The sequence below is a fragment of the Lemur catta genome, chromosome 4 (assembly GCF_020740605.2).
Source record: "Lemur catta isolate mLemCat1 chromosome 4, mLemCat1.pri, whole genome shotgun sequence".
NCBI classification, from domain to species: Eukaryota; Metazoa; Chordata; class Mammalia; order Primates; family Lemuridae; genus Lemur; species Lemur catta.
The window spans coordinates 108110698-108132620 of record NC_059131.1 but is presented as its reverse complement, the minus strand read 5'-3'; the positions used below and the strand labels follow the sequence as shown (position 1 = coordinate 108132620).

General features: G+C 39.2%; 1 protein-coding gene and 2 non-coding genes across 7 annotated transcripts in view; all 3 read right to left on the bottom strand.

The window, feature by feature from the left end:
* The window catches only part of LOC123637389 (ankyrin repeat domain-containing protein 26-like), a 60681-nt gene that overhangs the window by 29018 nt on the left and 9740 nt on the right, over nt 1-21923 (bottom strand). For 3 of the 5 annotated variants that reach the window (XM_045550576.1, XM_045550577.1, XM_045550580.1), the window contains exons 4-9: nt 20603-20709; nt 19280-19402; nt 16379-16455; nt 11089-11122; nt 6510-6586; nt 1220-1253 (exon numbers count right to left, since the gene is read on the bottom strand). In XM_045550576.1, coding sequence (XP_045406532.1) covers nt 1220-1253; nt 6510-6586; nt 11089-11122; nt 16379-16455; nt 19280-19402; nt 20603-20709 — 452 coding nt within the window. The remainder of the gene's footprint in view (nt 1-1219; nt 1254-6509; nt 6587-11088; nt 11123-16378; nt 16456-19279; nt 19403-20602; nt 20710-21923) is intronic. The other 2 variants (XM_045550579.1, XM_045550578.1) reach the window with 2 other exon arrangements.
* LOC123637588 lies at nt 7703-7809 on the bottom strand. The gene has a single exon (XR_006734952.1). It is a non-coding gene; the product is annotated as a U6 spliceosomal RNA (small nuclear RNA).
* Nucleotides 17572-17674, bottom strand: LOC123637582. The gene has a single exon (XR_006734948.1). It is a non-coding gene; the product is annotated as a U6 spliceosomal RNA (small nuclear RNA).

The following is a 21923-nucleotide window of genomic DNA, read 5'->3' as shown; positions in this document are numbered from 1 at the left end:
TATCCACTAACACTGAGCTCATCAGCTAATTCCATTCTTATCCTTTTCCGTTGGCTTCACTAGACCCACACCCACTGTCTATTATTAAAACACTCACCTACAGGATGATAAACAAGGAAGAGTACTGGGCTTTCGATTAAGAAACCTGAGCTCACATCTCATTTCTAACACTCACTATCTCCAAATGAGTCACTTTAATCTCTTTGACTTTCAGGTTCTCCACCTGAGCAATTACTAGGGCAGGATGTTAAGCACAGGTGGAATTCCTAGAGAATACTTTGCTTGGTCTCTTAAGATTGCTTAAAATCCTGAAATTCTGTGTGCTTTGGATTTCCTCTATAGGAAAATGTGGAAGACTTAGCTGGCAGAATGGAAAGAAAAAAAACACAACAAAAGAAATACCAAAAAAGGCAGAGAAGAAAGAAAACAAAATCAAGACAAGATTAGAGAAAAGTCACAGAGGAAGAAAAAAGATGCTAGGAAAAAAGAAAAATCTTCATGAACTAGGCATGTGCAGTAGCTGAGGATAGTCTTACTGTCTGCTTACTGGGAAGTCAGTAAGTAGAAAGATCAATCAGAAAAATCCTCTAAGTAGACGCTAACTGTAATTAACAAAACATGGCATACATGTAGACATCCTTCACTTACAGGAAATTAACTCCTTCTAGGACTTGCTTGGTCTTGCTTATGTTAAACCTATGGTCCTGTGGCCACGGCAAAGTGAGATCTGCCCTCAAACTTTCGATGGTGAAAACAATGACCACTGCAATTGTTGAACATAGCAGGACAAGCTGTTGACTAACCAGGCTTCTAAGGAACACTTTTGAGGAGAGTTAACGTATAACTAAATCTGACTTTCTGCATCGATCTCAGTTGGACCTGTACCTGGATCCCAGTGCTGCACAGTTCTTTATCATATGCTCAGGGGAAGAAGTAGGGATTTGGGAGCCAGGCAGGTTTATTGTCAAATCATGGGTCAGCTACTTGTTCGCTATGGGATCATGGGACAATTAGTCAACTTCAGAACCACAGTAGCCTAATTCCTAAACAGGAATAGCACAAGTACTTTGCAAGTATTTGTGGAGATTATATGAGATGATCAATGTTAAGTACATGATATGGCATCTAGCTCATAGTAGAACACTCATCAAATATTAGTTTCTCTGCTTTGTATTCCCTTAGTGAACACATAATTTTTAAAAAATATGCAAGATCCTACCTGAACACGGGGTCTCCAGCAGTCTCATCCACTGCTAAAGAGAAAAGTAAAATATATTTTAAATCAACCATATAAAATTATGGAACATTAAAAGCCTACGATAGCATGCTGGCCTATAATCCCAAGGTAATTAGGAGGCTGAAGTGAGCGTATTGCTTGAGGCTGACACTTTAACCCTGCAGTGCGCTATGATCACATACAATCATTGGATATGCTATAATACTGTACTGCTGATCACAAGCTCCTCTTATTCGTTTCTAAGATTTCTGTTCATTTCTTCTGAAACTAAAAACACTGTTCACCTACTAAAGGAGGCTCCTTAAAGAACAAGTCAAAAAGTGCATACAGTTGCATCCGAAGCATAGGAAGAGTTACACACTGCTCCAAGACAGATGGCTGTGACCATTAAGGACCACTTGGACCTCCAAGTTATTTCGAGGGTAATGGGGGTTTATCATACAGACAGATAGATAGACAGATATAGATATAGATATACATATAGATATACATATAGATATAGATATAGATAGATGGTTAAAAGTGTTGTGATCCAAGCCACCAAGTATTCTAGTTAAATCACAGATTACCAACTTCCGAACAAATATAATACCAGAAAAGCATTTCACATGAAAACTATGCCAGATAGAACACACAGTATTTGACAACCCAGAAGACACCTAAAATCTTGGCAGCCCACCATCAGTGACACTGTCATTGTGGTACAGACATTTGCCGTTAGAATCTAAGAGAATACCAGATACACTTTAGGACAAGTAGCCAACTGTCTTCAAAGGAAATAATAAACACTTGTAAGACATACATATGTTAGTAATATGTTCTCACACTATTTTCTCGTTGGAGATGAAATTAAAAAGAAAGCAGGAAAAGCAGAGATATCAGAAGGCGGCAAATGGAAAGAGAACTGCACTAATGAAGACATTCAGGTACTGACTTTTCTACTGAAGTCACCAGAATTCCCCAAGTACTGAGAACCAGTATATTCAGCATATCCCCTTACAGTTGCCTCCATATATTCTTTCAGTTTTCTGCAGTAAAGTATTTAAACGATGTCAATTTCTCCAACTTGCAGGTCTGTAATCCATTGCTGACCAAAATTTGAAACCCAGTCCAAAAATGGCTGTGTTACGATTCCACGTCAGAGGGAGGGTATGTGTGTTCCACAGTGGCTTCCAGTGTTGCTGCCAGGTTTTGTTTCAGAATGCGTGCACAAGAGCTCATCAAGGCCGTGGGTATAAAGCAAGCATTTCCACAACAAGCAGATAAGAGAGACACCACTTCCCCTTACAGGTGATCTTCAGGTTTTAACAATTTTGGAGTAATATTGGCACATTGGACTCACCAGTCTAGACAATTTTCCTGACCCTATGTGGATACCTGCTGCAGTTACAAAACTTTTAGGTAGCATCTTAAAGATGTGTCCTTCCACATCTGGACACCACAAGTACGAGTCACATACAAAGTAGACCTTACAATTTTAAAATTGTTGTTTTGAAAAGGGAACCACCACAGATGAGAAAGTTCACTCCAACTCGCTTTAGTAATCTTACTTGCCAGAATTTATAGTCTCCTACTTGAAATTCTCATGTTTTAAAAAATCTTTACAACATAACTTGCTCTTGATTCCTCTCCGACATTTCTCTACCCACTGCTCAGTCTTCTTTGCTGACTCCTTTTCCTTTGGGAAACGTGGATGCGCCAAGGGTTTTGGCACTGGCCGCCTTCTCATTCTACATCTTCCCTATCAAGGAGAAGCTCATTCAGATCTATGACTTTGGTAATTACAGTAACAGTATTCCAAGTCTGTGACTCCAACCTCAGGGTCCCATCTCCTGGTAGAAATGCCTATCATCCAATTACCAACTGAAAATATCCCACAGGAATATCCCGTTAAACTCAACATGGATAGAAAACAGTTAATCTTCCCTGTTGACCTGCTGCTCTTCTCTATACACCTGACAGTTTGCTACTCTTTCCTCGTGTCCAATTTAAACGTGACTGCATAACCTGGAAACCTGTGAGTCAGACAGCTGAGATTTCTCTCTGCCCTTAAATTTGAACATTCAATAACCACTAAATCATATGAACTGTCTTTCTCTTCTAACTCCTCTTTACATGTCTACCACCAAGGTTTTATTTCAAGATTCAGCATGGACTCTTAACTTCTGGCTCTCACAGGGGGAAAAAACCCACCAACTATTATCATTACTTCTTAAGTTTAAAAAAAAAATAAGTAAAAAAAGGAAAAGGCAAGAAAAAGAACAACGTCTTAAAATGAATAAACTGACCTTCCTAACTATTTCCTTCACTGTGGATGGGTAACCACTAGATTGCTACTAATCCAAGCTTTGTGTGACAAGGAAACTACAGCTTTGACTATTGTAAAAGCTTCCTTCTCTTGTCCTCCAGTCTCATTAGATGGTAACCTTCCATCTACCTTCTACATGGGGGGGTCAGCAAACTACAGGCCACAGGCCACATCTACCCTGCCACACGGTTATTTAAACCAAGTTTCGTCGGAGCACAGTCATGTCTATTTGCTTACCTCTTATCTATGACTGCTTTCATACTTCAGTGGCAGGGTTGAATAGATATGACTGAGACCACCTGGCCTAAAAGGTATACTACCTCAACCCTTTACAGAAAAAGCTTGACCATCCCTGCGTTACACCATAACCACAATGCCCTCATACTCAATTCTAATCCTGTGACTCCCAGGAAAATGGAACTGCTGGAAAACCTTGCAAATCTGACCCATGAGTCTCAGCTTTTGCACTTGCTGTTCTTGGACCTCATGTGCAATCCTGCTAGGTGTTCCTTCTGCCAAGCACCATCTTTCTGCCTCTTTACCTGGCAAACTTCTACTCACTCTGCCTTGCTTACCTTAAATCCTAGTCAATGTCTAAAGAATTAATTCTGCATGATAGACTTAAAGTGTCTGGCACACATTTAACACGATAAGTACAAGGTAAATGATGATTATATTAATAAGCTCCCAGAGGGCATCTGGCACCCAGTAACCACTGAATAAAGTAGTAAATAATATAAGTAACAATAAAAATAAGTTCCTGACTGTATTTGTAAAATGTACGTGTTTAGTTATATCGGAACAATACTTATCACCCAAAAGACATTTGATAGCTATTTGTGAGGTGGGCAAGTGAATACGATGAATAAAAATGGTTTGACAGTTCCGTTGAAGAAACACAGAAGTGAAACAGGAACAGGTCTAGCTTATCACAAGCACCTCAAAGACAAAAACTATGCCTACTCGACCTTTGTCTCCTACTACTTACAATACCTAAATTATGGAATTTCTTTGATGAATATATACTACATTAAAGGTGCCCTCATATACCTCAGATTGTACAAGGATGTAGGTGTCCCACCTAGGTAGCACAGTAGCATTTTTGTTATTGTGAAATACTTCTCTACTTTTATTATTATTGGTTTAGCCCACGGTTGGGCTACTGGAATATTTCTTAGGAAAATCGTTTGGCTAAGGGACACAAAGTCACTGTTATCATGACAATTATCCAGCAGATAGGAGAACACATCTCGTTCTAGTGAAGTAAATATATATCATTTGGTTTTAACCTATGGGGAATGAATTCAATAATAGTGAGACCTTGTTGGTATACGGATTTCTAACATAATCTGTACTTCTCAACAAAGAATTGCTTTTCTGACATCTTCATTCAATAGGTATCTTTATAAAATAATCCACTGGCTTGGTATGGTGGCCCATGATGCTTGTAATCCTAGCACTATAGGAGGCTGAGGCAGGAGGATCCTTGAGGGCAAGAGTTCCAGACCAGTCTGAGCAAGAGTCAGACCCCATCTCTACTAAAAATAGAAAAAATTAGCCAGCAAACTAAAAATAGAATGAAAAAAGTAGTTGGGTGCGGTGGCAAGCACCTGTAGTCCCAGCTACTCAGGAGGCTGAGGCAGGAAGATTGCTTGAGGCCAGCAGTTTGAGATTGCTGTGAGCTAGGCTGATGCCATGGCACTCTAGCCTGGGAAACAAGGTGAGTCTCTCTCTCTCTCTCTCAAAAAAAGAAAGAAACCATCTCTGCAAAAAAAATTTAAAAATAAGCTGGGCTTGGTGGCATGCACCTGTAGGTCCAGCTACTCGGGAGGCTGAGGCAGGAGGATCATTTGAGCCCTGGAGTCTGAGGTTACAGTGAGCTATGATGATCCTACTGCACTGACTGCACTCTAGGCCCTGCACTCTAGCCTGGGCAACAGAGTGAGTGAGACCTTGTCTCCAAAAATAAATAAATAAAATAATATTCTCCTATTAGTTATTGCTGCACACTGGCCACAATTTGCAGTTAATATTGTCATTTGTTTATGCTATCAGAAAGGTATTTTTGAGTTCTCGGTTTTAACAATAGTTACTTTTCTGTGACACAAATCACTATGTAATACAAATACATAGTCTCCCTTTGACAACAGGTGTTTGAACTGCAGGGGTCCACTTAGATGCAGATTTTCTTCTGCTCTGTCACCCAGACACAGCTGGACCAACCTCTCCTATTCCTCCTCCTCTTTATCAGCCTAGTCAATGTGAAGATAAAGAGGATAAAGACCTTTATGATGATCCACTTCCAGTTCATGAATAGGAAATGTATTTTTTCTTCCTTATGATTTTCTTCATAACAGTGGCTTTTCACTAGCTTACCTAATTGTGAGAATACAATATATAACACATATGACATACAACCTATGTGTTAATTGACTATTTATGTTATCACAAGGCTTCCAGTCCACAGTAGGCTGTAAGTAAAGTTTTGCAAAGTAAAATGTTATACACAGATTTTCGGATGAAAGGGGATTGACGTCCCTAACCCTCCCATGGTTCAAGGTCAACTGTAACTACTATTCACTAAATGCAAACCATTTATTATAAAAATTAAATAGAAGATGCATTTTTATACCAAGTGCAATTCATTATAATGTGACTGGAAACGGAATATACTAACTTAAAAATCTTCTTTCTTATTTAGCCAAAAATATCAAACAGGATTTTAGGGACCAAAATTAAATAAATGATTTCTTTCCAGACAATATTGTTTGAGATAATAAATGACGTACGCCTAACTTAAAGTAACTCCGCATTCCAGACTACTAAAAAACATTCAAGAAGAAATATGCATGCAGTTTACACATTGACCTTTTAAACTCCTCCTTTATACTCAAAACTTCACTATTCCTACTTATGTATCTATTGTACGCCCACCAAAGAGGCAGTCACTGTCAGAAGGCTTACCTGGATTGCTAATTTCAGAAGGATTTTCCAGAATCTTTTCTTCTTTATCTTCTGAAATTTGTTGGGGAATTCTATTTCTAAAAATGTAATAAATAAAATTACTATTTTAATACTGACATGGAAATCATTTACCAAATAAATTAAATTCTGAAGAGTATTTCAGACAATATCAGAGCTATTATAATAACAGATCTTTAATTATCCCATATACCTCAAGTTTGTAAGCTCAACAAACTTCTTATTAAGCTTCTAGTTAAAGAAGAAAAGAAAGGCGAAGTACTCATGAAGGGAGTATAGAGCAGTGAATTAACCAGAGGTCCCTTGACATGATGCAATGTGTCCTGAACTCAGAAGAAGTCCTAGCTCTCTGTAAGCAACAGCTATTTGTTCTTGGACAAGTTGCTTCTCTCAGGCTCATTGCCTTCTAAAAATAAGGATGTTACTGCCTTAGTTCACTGGGTTCTAAAACAACATTTAATGAGAGAACAGTTTTACAAGGCTCAGAAAGATAGGGAATCAATGGAATAATTTGTCCTTGAACTTTATGGCTGAAATGATTTTGGAATCCCAAACAAAACACATTTGTAGTTTTCCATAGGTACTAATACTCAAATGATACAGTTTTCAAAAATGTTACTAAGCCCCACCCTTGTTTATTACTTGTTCTACTGTTTGTGGCTTGCAATTCAGGGAATCTCATCTGTTTCTTAATTTTAACAAAATTTATTATAAATATTACTTCAGTAAATGGGATAACATAATTGTCCACTGTTACTGAGCTACTTAATCACAGCAAGGGCAGAAAATTAATGGATGTCATAACCTAACTTGGACTACCACTGTTCCTCCTCTACCTGCTCAAACTCTGAATCAGCAGATCTTTGCTAGAATGATGCTTAATCTCCATGCCCGTCTCCAACTGACGTGGCAGGCAAAACCCTATTTTTATTTAAGTTGAACAAAGGCAATGCAAGTTGACATTTTCTCATTTCTAACTACCAACAACATATTTGCACACAACATTCCACACTACTGAGCTCCATTGACATTTCATAGATCATATTATGGGCCTATGTCTGTACTGAAAGTCCCAACACAATTTTAATATTGGGTGTCACCTGTTTTTGCCTTGACACACACTGTTACCTTGGAGCTAAGTCAGCAAATGGGCAAATGATGTTTCAGGGACTGGATAAAACACGGAATGCTTCACCGATGTTCATGCCTACCTTGGGCAGGGACCATGCTAATCTTCTCTGCAGGGTTCCAATTTTAGTGTATATGCTGCCGGAGCAAACACAAAGCCCTACTTTTCTTTGTGGATACTGATGACTCATGGATGAAGCTTGGCTCTGTTAAATTCAACTATTCTACTTTAGATTCAGAGAATTCTGTTGAATGGCTTTCTTGCTAGGAAGAATCTGAAAATAATTTTAGAACATGACACACACACGCAAGTGCCTTGGGAGGTTTTCATTGCTAACAGTAAACAGGTCACTTGCCAGGCCAACTGTGAGTTGGTGACCACTACTCTGGGGAAGGACAATATGGGAACGTCTGCTACCTAAGAAAAGGTGCTACACGGGATAGAAAGGGCCCTCAGGATACAGATGTGGTAGCAAAGAAGTAAGGAAATTCTCATCTCTTCCTGTAACATTATTTGAACCTCTCTGAACTTTAGAACAATCCCAACTACTACTTGCTGTAGAAAAGACAGACAAAGGCCTCAAAGGGTAACTGACCATTACCTTTGAGACCTTGCTCAAAGGTCTAGGCTAAGTCTAGGCTAACATGAGTACTCCACAGACAGTTCTGAGTGTGAGGGAAAGGTCAACTTGCTCACTATGTGTGTGGCTAAAGCTATGAGGCCCGACTGCCAGAGCAGAGTACTGGTGTTTTGGGAATGATGGCTGAGCAATTAAGCATTTGAATGTGATCTAAAAAAAAATAACTTTGAAATCTAAGTACGTATCACCATGAAGACTGCGGGATCTGGGTCAGTGAGGGCACCCTGGTAGCAAAGGTCAATCCTTCCCAGACTGCAGGACCAGTCTCAATAGCAACAAGGCAGCACCAGAACTGACAGAATGATTGAAAGGTCCTTTAATTCCCTTCCCTTTTTTAGATTTTACCAAATTGTTTAGAGACATGGTCTCACTCTGTCACCCAAGCTGGGATGCAGTGGCACAATCATAGCTTACTGGTGCTTCAAACTCCTGGGATTAAGTGATCCTCCTGCCTCAGCCCCTTGACTACCTAGGAATACAGGCAGGCACCACCACCCAATGCCTATTTTTTCTTTTTTTTTAAGAGATGGGGTCTACCTATGCCGCCCAGGCTGTTCTTGAACACCTAGCCTCAAGTAATCATCCTGCCTAACCCTCCCAAAGTGCTGGGATTATAGGCGTGAGCCTTCACACCTAGTTTTCCCCTCCTTCTAACCTGTAATTAGAACTGTCTTCCTTGTACTTAGGGAACCCCTTCGTTTCTTGAAAAATTCAAGCAGGAGGGTAGAGGACATAATGCCCAAAAGATTCACAGGCACTCAGATACCCAAGCAGAGAGACTCCTGGAAAAACAGAATCCTGGAAGTTGTACTTCTATTTCCCATAGTATTGTCTAAACGTCTTCCTTCTTATGGGCTCCCACTTCCAGATCCCTCCCCTCTTCTGCAGGGCTCCATGGCAGTCTCCAACCTCTAAATATTCAGCCTAAGAAAGCACAGATTCCTGAAAGGATGGGCCCAAGTGACCAAGAGCAGGAGATCTCTATTTCCCTGCTCCTAGAAAACAAGTGAAAGGGACGCTCAGTCACACTCTCCTAGCAGAGACATGTTACAAACTACCCAACTGAAGCTCCATGAGGGATCTCCCAGCCATTCCCACCCCTGCCTTCCCTACATGTACATGGGAAGGACATCAGTGAATTGGGAAAAGAGGTGGCGGAGACACCGGACCTGGGACACACATCTGTCTTTCAGGAACCTCCAGACCCTAGGAATCGAGGGGCTCTCAGCCAGTCCTCTGTAACTTGAGGTGGAAGCAGATGATACCACATTCTGATCTGCTCTACAGATTCTTCCAAAATTCTTCAAACATCTTTCAATAGCAACCTCCAAATCTGTCAGTTCCTCCAATTAAACAAAAAAACAGCAAGCCCTTCAGGACTCCCTTTGAGTCCTCTATTTTAAGATACTCTTCTAGATAACTCCCGACTCCCTGTGTCCTTCATTCCTATGATTCATCTTTATCAAACTTCTCAGACACTCCAATATTCTGATTTCTTTTCTAAAACGCTCATTCCTGTACAACCCAGTGTTGTTTCTCTTCAAACTTGGTGTTCCCCTGCTAATTCCATTCATATCCACTAACACTGAGCTCATCAGCTAATTCCATTCTTATCCTTTTCCGTTGGCTTCACTAGACCCACACCCACTGTCTATTATTAAAACACTCACCTACAGGATGATAAACAAGGAAGAGTACTGGGCTTTCGATTAAGAAACCTGAGCTCACATCTCATTTCTAACACTCACTATCTCCAAATGAGTCACTTTAATCTCTTTGACTTTCAGGTTCTCCACCTGAGCAATTACTAGGGCAGGATGTTAAGCACAGGTGGAATTCCTAGAGAATACTTTGCTTGGTCTCTTAAGATTGCTTAAAATCCTGAAATTCTGTGTGCTTTGGATTTCCTCTATAGGAAAATGTGGAAGACTTAGCTGGCAGAATGGAAAGAAAAAAAACACAACAAAAGAAATACCAAAAAAGGCAGAGAAGAAAGAAAACAAAATCAAGACAAGATTAGAGAAAAGTCACAGAGGAAGAAAAAAGATGCTAGGAAAAAAGAAAAATCTTCATGAACTAGGCATGTGCAGTAGCTGAGGATAGTCTTACTGTCTGCTTACTGGGAAGTCAGTAAGTAGAAAGATCAATCAGAAAAATCCTCTAAGTAGACGCTAACTGTAATTAACAAAACATGGCATACATGTAGACATCCTTCACTTACAGGAAATTAACTCCTTCTAGGACTTGCTTGGTCTTGCTTATGTTAAACCTATGGTCCTGTGGCCACGGCAAAGTGAGATCTGCCCTCAAACTTTCGATGGTGAAAACAATGACCACTGCAATTGTTGAACATAGCAGGACAAGCTGTTGACTAACCAGGCTTCTAAGGAACACTTTTGAGGAGAGTTAACGTATAACTAAATCTGACTTTCTGCATCGATCTCAGTTGGACCTGTACCTGGATCCCAGTGCTGCACAGTTCTTTATCATATGCTCAGGGGAAGAAGTAGGGATTTGGGAGCCAGGCAGGTTTATTGTCAAATCATGGGTCAGCTACTTGTTCGCTATGGGATCATGGGACAATTAGTCAACTTCAGAACCACAGTAGCCTAATTCCTAAACAGGAATAGCACAAGTACTTTGCAAGTATTTGTGGAGATTATATGAGATGATCAATGTTAAGTACATGATATGGCATCTAGCTCATAGTAGAACACTCATCAAATATTAGTTTCTCTGCTTTGTATTCCCTTAGTGAACACATAATTTTTAAAAAATATGCAAGATCCTACCTGAACACGGGGTCTCCAGCAGTCTCATCCACTGCTAAAGAGAAAAGTAAAATATATTTTAAATCAACCATATAAAATTATGGAACATTAAAAGCCTACGATAGCATGCTGGCCTATAATCCCAAGGTAATTAGGAGGCTGAAGTGAGCGTATTGCTTGAGGCTGACACTTTAACCCTGCAGTGCGCTATGATCACATACAATCATTGGATATGCTATAATACTGTACTGCTGATCACAAGCTCCTCTTATTCGTTTCTAAGATTTCTGTTCATTTCTTCTGAAACTAAAAACACTGTTCACCTACTAAAGGAGGCTCCTTAAAGAACAAGTCAAAAAGTGCATACAGTTGCATCCGAAGCATAGGAAGAGTTACACACTGCTCCAAGACAGATGGCTGTGACCATTAAGGACCACTTGGACCTCCAAGTTATTTCGAGGGTAATGGGGGTTTATCATACAGACAGATAGATAGACAGATATAGATATAGATATACATATAGATATACATATAGATATAGATATAGATAGATGGTTAAAAGTGTTGTGATCCAAGCCACCAAGTATTCTAGTTAAATCACAGATTACCAACTTCCGAACAAATATAATACCAGAAAAGCATTTCACATGAAAACTATGCCAGATAGAACACACAGTATTTGACAACCCAGAAGACACCTAAAATCTTGGCAGCCCACCATCAGTGACACTGTCATTGTGGTACAGACATTTGCCGTTAGAATCTAAGAGAATACCAGATACACTTTAGGACAAGTAGCCAACTGTCTTCAAAGGAAATAATAAACACTTGTAAGACATACATATGTTAGTAATATGTTCTCACACTATTTTCTCGTTGGAGATGAAATTAAAAAGAAAGCAGGAAAAGCAGAGATATCAGAAGGCGGCAAATGGAAAGAGAACTGCACTAATGAAGACATTCAGGTACTGACTTTTCTACTGAAGTCACCAGAATTCCCCAAGTACTGAGAACCAGTATATTCAGCATATCCCCTTACAGTTGCCTCCATATATTCTTTCAGTTTTCTGCAGTAAAGTATTTAAACGATGTCAATTTCTCCAACTTGCAGGTCTGTAATCCATTGCTGACCAAAATTTGAAACCCAGTCCAAAAATGGCTGTGTTACGATTCCACGTCAGAGGGAGGGTATGTGTGTTCCACAGTGGCTTCCAGTGTTGCTGCCAGGTTTTGTTTCAGAATGCGTGCACAAGAGCTCATCAAGGCCGTGGGTATAAAGCAAGCATTTCCACAACAAGCAGATAAGAGAGACACCACTTCCCCTTACAGGTGATCTTCAGGTTTTAACAATTTTGGAGTAATATTGGCACATTGGACTCACCAGTCTAGACAATTTTCCTGACCCTATGTGGATACCTGCTGCAGTTACAAAACTTTTAGGTAGCATCTTAAAGATGTGTCCTTCCACATCTGGACACCACAAGTACGAGTCACATACAAAGTAGACCTTACAATTTTAAAATTGTTGTTTTGAAAAGGGAACCACCACAGATGAGAAAGTTCACTCCAACTCGCTTTAGTAATCTTACTTGCCAGAATTTATAGTCTCCTACTTGAAATTCTCATGTTTTAAAAAATCTTTACAACATAACTTGCTCTTGATTCCTCTCCGACATTTCTCTACCCACTGCTCAGTCTTCTTTGCTGACTCCTTTTCCTTTGGGAAACGTGGATGCGCCAAGGGTTTTGGCACTGGCCGCCTTCTCATTCTACATCTTCCCTATCAAGGAGAAGCTCATTCAGATCTATGACTTTGGTAATTACAGTAACAGTATTCCAAGTCTGTGACTCCAACCTCAGGGTCCCATCTCCTGGTAGAAATGCCTATCATCCAATTACCAACTGAAAATATCCCACAGGAATATCCCGTTAAACTCAACATGGATAGAAAACAGTTAATCTTCCCTGTTGACCTGCTGCTCTTCTCTATACACCTGACAGTTTGCTACTCTTTCCTCGTGTCCAATTTAAACGTGACTGCATAACCTGGAAACCTGTGAGTCAGACAGCTGAGATTTCTCTCTGCCCTTAAATTTGAACATTCAATAACCACTAAATCATATGAACTGTCTTTCTCTTCTAACTCCTCTTTACATGTCTACCACCAAGGTTTTATTTCAAGATTCAGCATGGACTCTTAACTTCTGGCTCTCACAGGGGGAAAAAACCCACCAACTATTATCATTACTTCTTAAGTTTAAAAAAAAAATAAGTAAAAAAAGGAAAAGGCAAGAAAAAGAACAACGTCTTAAAATGAATAAACTGACCTTCCTAACTATTTCCTTCACTGTGGATGGGTAACCACTAGATTGCTACTAATCCAAGCTTTGTGTGACAAGGAAACTACAGCTTTGACTATTGTAAAAGCTTCCTTCTCTTGTCCTCCAGTCTCATTAGATGGTAACCTTCCATCTACCTTCTACATGGGGGGGTCAGCAAACTACAGGCCACAGGCCACATCTACCCTGCCACACGGTTATTTAAACCAAGTTTCGTCGGAGCACAGTCATGTCTATTTGCTTACCTCTTATCTATGACTGCTTTCATACTTCAGTGGCAGGGTTGAATAGATATGACTGAGACCACCTGGCCTAAAAGGTATACTACCTCAACCCTTTACAGAAAAAGCTTGACCATCCCTGCGTTACACCATAACCACAATGCCCTCATACTCAATTCTAATCCTGTGACTCCCAGGAAAATGGAACTGCTGGAAAACCTTGCAAATCTGACCCATGAGTCTCAGCTTTTGCACTTGCTGTTCTTGGACCTCATGTGCAATCCTGCTAGGTGTTCCTTCTGCCAAGCACCATCTTTCTGCCTCTTTACCTGGCAAACTTCTACTCACTCTGCCTTGCTTACCTTAAATCCTAGTCAATGTCTAAAGAATTAATTCTGCATGATAGACTTAAAGTGTCTGGCACACATTTAACACGATAAGTACAAGGTAAATGATGATTATATTAATAAGCTCCCAGAGGGCATCTGGCACCCAGTAACCACTGAATAAAGTAGTAAATAATATAAGTAACAATAAAAATAAGTTCCTGACTGTATTTGTAAAATGTACGTGTTTAGTTATATCGGAACAATACTTATCACCCAAAAGACATTTGATAGCTATTTGTGAGGTGGGCAAGTGAATACGATGAATAAAAATGGTTTGACAGTTCCGTTGAAGAAACACAGAAGTGAAACAGGAACAGGTCTAGCTTATCACAAGCACCTCAAAGACAAAAACTATGCCTACTCGACCTTTGTCTCCTACTACTTACAATACCTAAATTATGGAATTTCTTTGATGAATATATACTACATTAAAGGTGCCCTCATATACCTCAGATTGTACAAGGATGTAGGTGTCCCACCTAGGTAGCACAGTAGCATTTTTGTTATTGTGAAATACTTCTCTACTTTTATTATTATTGGTTTAGCCCACGGTTGGGCTACTGGAATATTTCTTAGGAAAATCGTTTGGCTAAGGGACACAAAGTCACTGTTATCATGACAATTATCCAGCAGATAGGAGAACACATCTCGTTCTAGTGAAGTAAATATATATCATTTGGTTTTAACCTATGGGGAATGAATTCAATAATAGTGAGACCTTGTTGGTATACGGATTTCTAACATAATCTGTACTTCTCAACAAAGAATTGCTTTTCTGACATCTTCATTCAATAGGTATCTTTATAAAATAATCCACTGGCTTGGTATGGTGGCCCATGATGCTTGTAATCCTAGCACTATAGGAGGCTGAGGCAGGAGGATCCTTGAGGGCAAGAGTTCCAGACCAGTCTGAGCAAGAGTCAGACCCCATCTCTACTAAAAATAGAAAAAATTAGCCAGCAAACTAAAAATAGAATGAAAAAAGTAGTTGGGTGCGGTGGCAAGCACCTGTAGTCCCAGCTACTCAGGAGGCTGAGGCAGGAAGATTGCTTGAGGCCAGCAGTTTGAGATTGCTGTGAGCTAGGCTGATGCCATGGCACTCTAGCCTGGGAAACAAGGTGAGTCTCTCTCTCTCTCTCTCAAAAAAAGAAAGAAACCATCTCTGCAAAAAAAATTTAAAAATAAGCTGGGCTTGGTGGCATGCACCTGTAGGTCCAGCTACTCGGGAGGCTGAGGCAGGAGGATCATTTGAGCCCTGGAGTCTGAGGTTACAGTGAGCTATGATGATCCTACTGCACTGACTGCACTCTAGGCCCTGCACTCTAGCCTGGGCAACAGAGTGAGTGAGACCTTGTCTCCAAAAATAAATAAATAAAATAATATTCTCCTATTAGTTATTGCTGCACACTGGCCACAATTTGCAGTTAATATTGTCATTTGTTTATGCTATCAGAAAGGTATTTTTGAGTTCTCGGTTTTAACAATAGTTACTTTTCTGTGACACAAATCACTATGTAATACAAATACATAGTCTCCCTTTGACAACAGGTGTTTGAACTGCAGGGGTCCACTTAGATGCAGATTTTCTTCTGCTCTGTCACCCAGACACAGCTGGACCAACCTCTCCTATTCCTCCTCCTCTTTATCAGCCTAGTCAATGTGAAGATAAAGAGGATAAAGACCTTTATGATGATCCACTTCCAGTTCATGAATAGGAAATGTATTTTTTCTTCCTTATGATTTTCTTCATAACAGTGGCTTTTCACTAGCTTACCTAATTGTGAGAATACAATATATAACACATATGACATACAACCTATGTGTTAATTGACTATTTATGTTATCACAAGGCTTCCAGTCCACAGTAGGCTGTAAGTAAAGTTTTGCAAAGTAAAATGTTATACACAGATTTTCGGATGAAAGGGGATTGACGTCCCTAACCCTCCCATGGTTCAAGGTCAACTGTAACTACTATTCACTAAATGCAAACCATTTATTATAAAAATTAAATAGAAGATGCATTTTTATACCAAGTGCAATTCATTATAATGTGACTGGAAACGGAATATACTAACTTAAAAATCTTCTTTCTTATTTAGCCAAAAATATCAAACAGGATTTTAGGGACCAAAATTAAATAAATGATTTCTTTCCAGACAATATTGTTTGAGATAATAAATGACGTACGCCTAACTTAAAGTAACTCCGCATTCCAGACTACTAAAAAACATTCAAGAAGAAATATGCATGCAGTTTACACATTGACCTTTTAAACTCCTCCTTTATACTCAAAACTTCACTATTCCTACTTATGTATCTATTGTACGCCCACCAAAGAGGCAGTCACTTTCAGAAGGCTTACCTGGATTGCTAATTTCAGAAGGATTTTCCAGAATCTTTTCTTCTTTATCTTCTGAAATTTGTTGGGGAATTCTATTTCTAAAAATGTAATAAATAAAATTACTATTTTAATACTGACATGGAAATCATTTACCAAATAAATTAAATTCTGAAGAGTATTTCAGACAATATCAGAGCTATTATAATAACAGATCTTTAATTATCCCATATACCTCAAGTTTGTAAGCTCAACAAACTTCTTATTAAGCTTCTAGTTAAAGAAGAAAAGAAAGGCGAAGTACTCATGAAGGGAGTATAGAGCAGTGAATTAACCAGAGGTCCCTTGACATGATGCAATGTGTCCTGAACTCAGAAGAAGTCCTAGCTCTCTGTAAGCAACAGCTATTTGTTCTTGGACAAGTTGCTTCTCTCAGGCTCATTGCCTTCTAAAAATAAGGATGTTACTGCCTTAGTTCACTGGGTTCTAAAACAACATTTAATGAGAGAACAGTTTTACAAGGCTCAGAAAGATAGGGAATCAATGGAATAATTTGTCCTTGAACTTTATGGCTGAAATGATTTTGGAATCCCAAACAAAACACATTTGTAGTTTTCCATAGGTACTAATACTCAAATGATACAGTTTTCAAAAATGTTACTAAGCCCCACCCTTGTTTATTACTTGTTCTACTGTTTGTGGCTTGCAATTCAGGGAATCTCATCTGTTTCTTAATTTTAACAAAATTTATTATAAATATTACTTCAGTAAATGGGATAACATAATTGTCCACTGTTACTGAGCTACTTAATCACAGCAAGGGCAGAAAATTAATGGATGTCATAACCTAACTTGGACTACCACTGTTCCTCCTCTACCTGTTCAAACTCTGAATCAGCAGATCTTTGCTAGAATGATGCTTAATCTCCATGCCCGCCTCCAACTGACGTGGCAGGCAAAACCCTATTTTTATTTAAGTTGAACAAAGGCAATGCAAGTTGACATTTTCTCATTTCTAACTACCAACAACATATTTGCACACAACATTCCACACTACTGAGCTCCATTGACATTTCATAGATCATATTATGGGCCTATGTCTGTACTGAAAGTCCCAACACAATTTTAATATTGGGTGTCACCTGTTTTTGCCTTGACACACACTGTTACCTTGGAGCTAAGTCAGCAAATGGGCAAATGATGTTTCAGGGACTGGATAAAACACGGAATGCTTCACTGATGTTCATGTCTACCTTGGGCAGGGACCATGCTAATCTTCTCTGCAGGGTTCCAATTTTAGTGTATATGCTGCTGGAGCAAACACAAAGCCCTACTTTTCTTTGTGGATACTGATGACTCATGGATGAAGCTTGGCTCTGCTAAATTCAACTATTCTACTTTAGATTCAGAGAATTCTGTTGAATGGCTTTCTTGCTAGGAAGAATCTGAAAATAATTTTAGAACATGACACACACACGCAAGTGCCTTGGGAGGTTTTCATTGCTAACAGTAAACAGGTCACTTGCCAGGCCAACTGTGAGTTGGTGACCACTACTCTGGGGAAGGACAATATGGGAACGTCTGCTACCTAAGAAAAGGTGCTACACGGGATAGAAAGGGCCCTCAGGATACAGATGTGGTAGCAAAGAAGTAAGGAAATTCTCATCTCTTCCTGCAACATTATTTGAACCTCTCTGAACTTTAGAACAATCCCAACTACTACTTGCTGTAGAAAAGACAGACAAAGGCCTCAAAGGGTAACTGACCATTACCTTTGAGACCTTGCTCAAAGGTCTAGGCTAAGTCTAGGCTAACATGAGTACTCCACAGACAGTTCTGAGTGTGAGGGAAAGGTCAACTTGCTCACTATGTGTGTGGCTAAAGCTATGAGGCCCGACTGCCAGAGCAGAGTACTGGTGTTTTGGGAATGATGGCTGAGCAATTAAGCATTTGAATGTGATCTAAAAAAAAATAACTTTGAAATCTAAGTACGTATCACCATGAAGACTGCGGGATCTGGGTCAGTGAGGGCACCCTGGTAGCAAAGGTCAATCCTTCCCAGACTGCAGGACCAGTCTCAATAGCAACAAGGCAGCACCAGAACTGACAGAATGATTGAAAGGTCCTTTAATTCCCTTCCCTTTTTTAGATTTTACCAAATTGTTTAGGGACATGGTCTCACTCTGTCACCCAAGCTGGGATGCAGTGGCACAATCATAGCTTACTGGTGCTTCAAACTCCTGGGATTAAGTGATCCTCCTGCCTCAGCCCCTTGACTACCTAGGAATACAGGCAGGCACCACCACCCAATGCCTATTTTTTCTTTTTTTTTAAGAGATGGGGTCTACCTATGCCGCCCAGGCTGTTCTTGAACACCTAGCCTCAAGTAATCATCCTGCCTAAGCCTCCCAAAGTGCTGGGATTACAGGCGTGAGCCTTCACACCTAGTTTTCCCCTCCTTCTAACCTGTAATTAGAACTGTCTTCCTTGTACTTAGGGAACCCCTTCGTTTCTTGAAAAATTCAAGCAGGAGGGTAGAGGACATAATGCCCAAAGGATAGTGGAAGATTTTCTTCTAAATTGGCCATTTCAAGACCCAAATAACAAATTAGCAATATCAAACAGGTGCAATGATTTTTCTCCCCAGGAATACAGGTTACACATGGAGTGGAAAGTACGACATTGGCATGCCTAAGGATAAAGGTCTTAAAAGTCATGGGAAAAAGAATGCTGTACCCTTTGGTCCTTCTAACTAGTTAGTCTTTTTTTTGAATTCTGGCTGATGAAGTGGACTAACTCTCTGCCATTGCAAAACTACCTGAACCAGATTATGAAATCTCACTCACCTTATGTATAAGATATAATACTTCTAATTATGTTAAACCTCCATTTAGTGTTAACTAGTCTTTTCATGGAAACACTTACCTATTAAAACCACTAGCAAAAGTGTCGTCTGGATTCCATCCTAAGGCCATCCTATCAACATGGTCCTGAAGAAGACTGAGTATACATGATGACTGAGATTCTTCTGCCAGCATGAAAGCATTTCTAAAATAACAGAGAGATAACTTCAACCTTCGGAGCTTTAGTAAAGTTACATCAAAGGCTAGGTTGTTAGGCTTTACCCATTTAATACCTTGACTGTTAGTATAGAATTAACCATTTACATGTACTAACAAACTTAAGCATCTTGGATACTCAAGCATTCATCTTTGTAAATTAGCACCAAGGCTAAAATGAAGTGACAAAAAGGAAGCCTCTTGTCTGATGCACAGGGATATGACAGTAGAAGTTGCTAATTCTTTGCTGAGATCACTTCTCTAAAGTAGGCATAAAATTAAATGAGGAATTCTCTATGTCTTCCTCAGTCTGTTATAATATATTGTATTATGCACAACCACCCTGAAAGGATATATTATTATTATTATTTTCATATCAGAAACCATATATGGTGATAAGTCATGTTCCCAAGATCATAAGCCTAGCGAGTGAGGAAGCCAGGAATTAAACCGTCTGTATGACTCTAAAGTCTCTCTCTTTTCTCTTTGTCACCCACATATGGTTTGCCTTCATTAAAAGAAAAGTTTGTCCAATTTAAGCTTTCTTCCCTTGCCCATAACAATTAAAAAGAAAAGCATCAAAGTACCACCAGAAATGAAAAAGAAAAACACTTGATGAACCCATACTATCTGGTAACAGCAATCAAGTCTTTTAGGGATTAACCTAACATCAATATTCTTCAAAGAAAGCAACTTAAAGCAGAGTCATCCAAACGACAAAAATGACTTTCAACTCCAATTTATGTTTCCTATAGAGCATTTTAAAAGAGGTATATAAGAAGCAGGGTTTAAAAAATGCTATAAAAGCATTAAGAATTTCAGTATTAAAGCAGAAAATGAACTAAAAGTTAAACTCCACTCTTCAGAAGACTGTAAAAAGTAACAGGAACCCCCTTTGGCTAATATAATGTCACATCACTAAAAACATCAGATTATAAATAATAAACATCACTCACTATTATAAAAGCAAAGGAATCCTACTATATACTGTTCTTTATGTTGCCTGGTCCAAATAATTCCTTTTCTACCTAACGGATCATTTGTATTGATGCTTCTCACTATATCCCAATAATTATAAGTTAATCTTTTCCTTAAGGTAATACTTCTGACATCAGTGACTGTTAAACGCTCTAGAATAATACTCAGGCTTATTGGGAAAAAAAAAAAAAAAAAGAACTGACCACTGTACCTTTTCCACTTATCAACTGCATTTATGTTTGCTCCACATGCTAGTAAAAACTTCACCATTTCCTCTTCTTTTCGACTTACAGCAAGTAAAAGTGGTGTGAGGTGACTCTGTAACATACCAAGAACACTTCATCATTCACAAAATTACGTATTTCTCAACTGAATTACAAATCTTATATAAGATCCTATGAACCTAAACATATAGTAGAGAAAGGAAACCCAAGGTATTCCTTTCCTGTTCACCCGTGTGCCTTCCGAATGTGCTGCTCCCTCCCTTGGAAACACCCCTCCTCTGCCTCTCCACATTAACTCCCGCCATCTGCACAGTCACTGCAAACATTCATGGGCTGCAAGGATCTTTGCTTCTGTCACAGCATTTATCACAGTACACTGGCATTATTTTATTGTTTCCCATCTACACCAAGAGCTTCTTGAGGGCAGGGGCTGTATCTTTTACCTCCACATCCCCAAACCCTAAGACACAGTAGTAAGTGCTTTAAGTATTTTTATTGAATTAAGGATCTAAATTGTTATCTCCACAACAGTGTTTCTTAAACAACATTCCAAAGAATATCTACTTTACCAGAAGTTAAGGACTATACCCCAACAGAAAGATTCCATGGCCATCCATCTACTTTAGAGAAATATTAACAAAACTGTGCATTATATGACCAGTACCAAAGAAATCTCTTGAACTTTGCCTAATCCCTATTTGGCAATAATTTTCTGTGGAACATTAACATGTGAGGAATTAGACCTTCAGGGATACACTTTTGACAGCTTTCCAATAAAGGTGGAGGTTTCCTCCAGGTGACACAAACTCGCTTGATTCTCCTCCCTCAATGGTGTGAGGAACCCAGGTGCCAACAGCAGGCACTCCTGCTCCAAATGGATCACTAAAGAAATAGGCTCTGAATTAAAAGAGATAGGCTTCAAAGCAGCTTGGATTCCTTACTATTAAATGGTGCATGTGGCTTCTCCTATGACAAGATGATTCCTTTTTAATAATATCTTAGTTCAGTCTGAAATTTTCTTCTCAACTATGATGACAATCTGGGACCGTAATGCATATCTACTTTATTTTAATCTATTTTATTGTGGTTTCCATTTTAATTGCTACATACAATGATGTTTTATCTTTGGAAAAATGTAAGTCACAAATAAAAATACAATGACTTATCAATAAAAGTTCTAATACTGATCTATATGGATTATTTCTATCATAATGCAAGCCCCTAAATCACTTGCATTGTCAAGGGACAATGCTCAGGAGAAAGATATAACTGGGTCTGCAACATGATAACCTATCCAGCTATGACTAC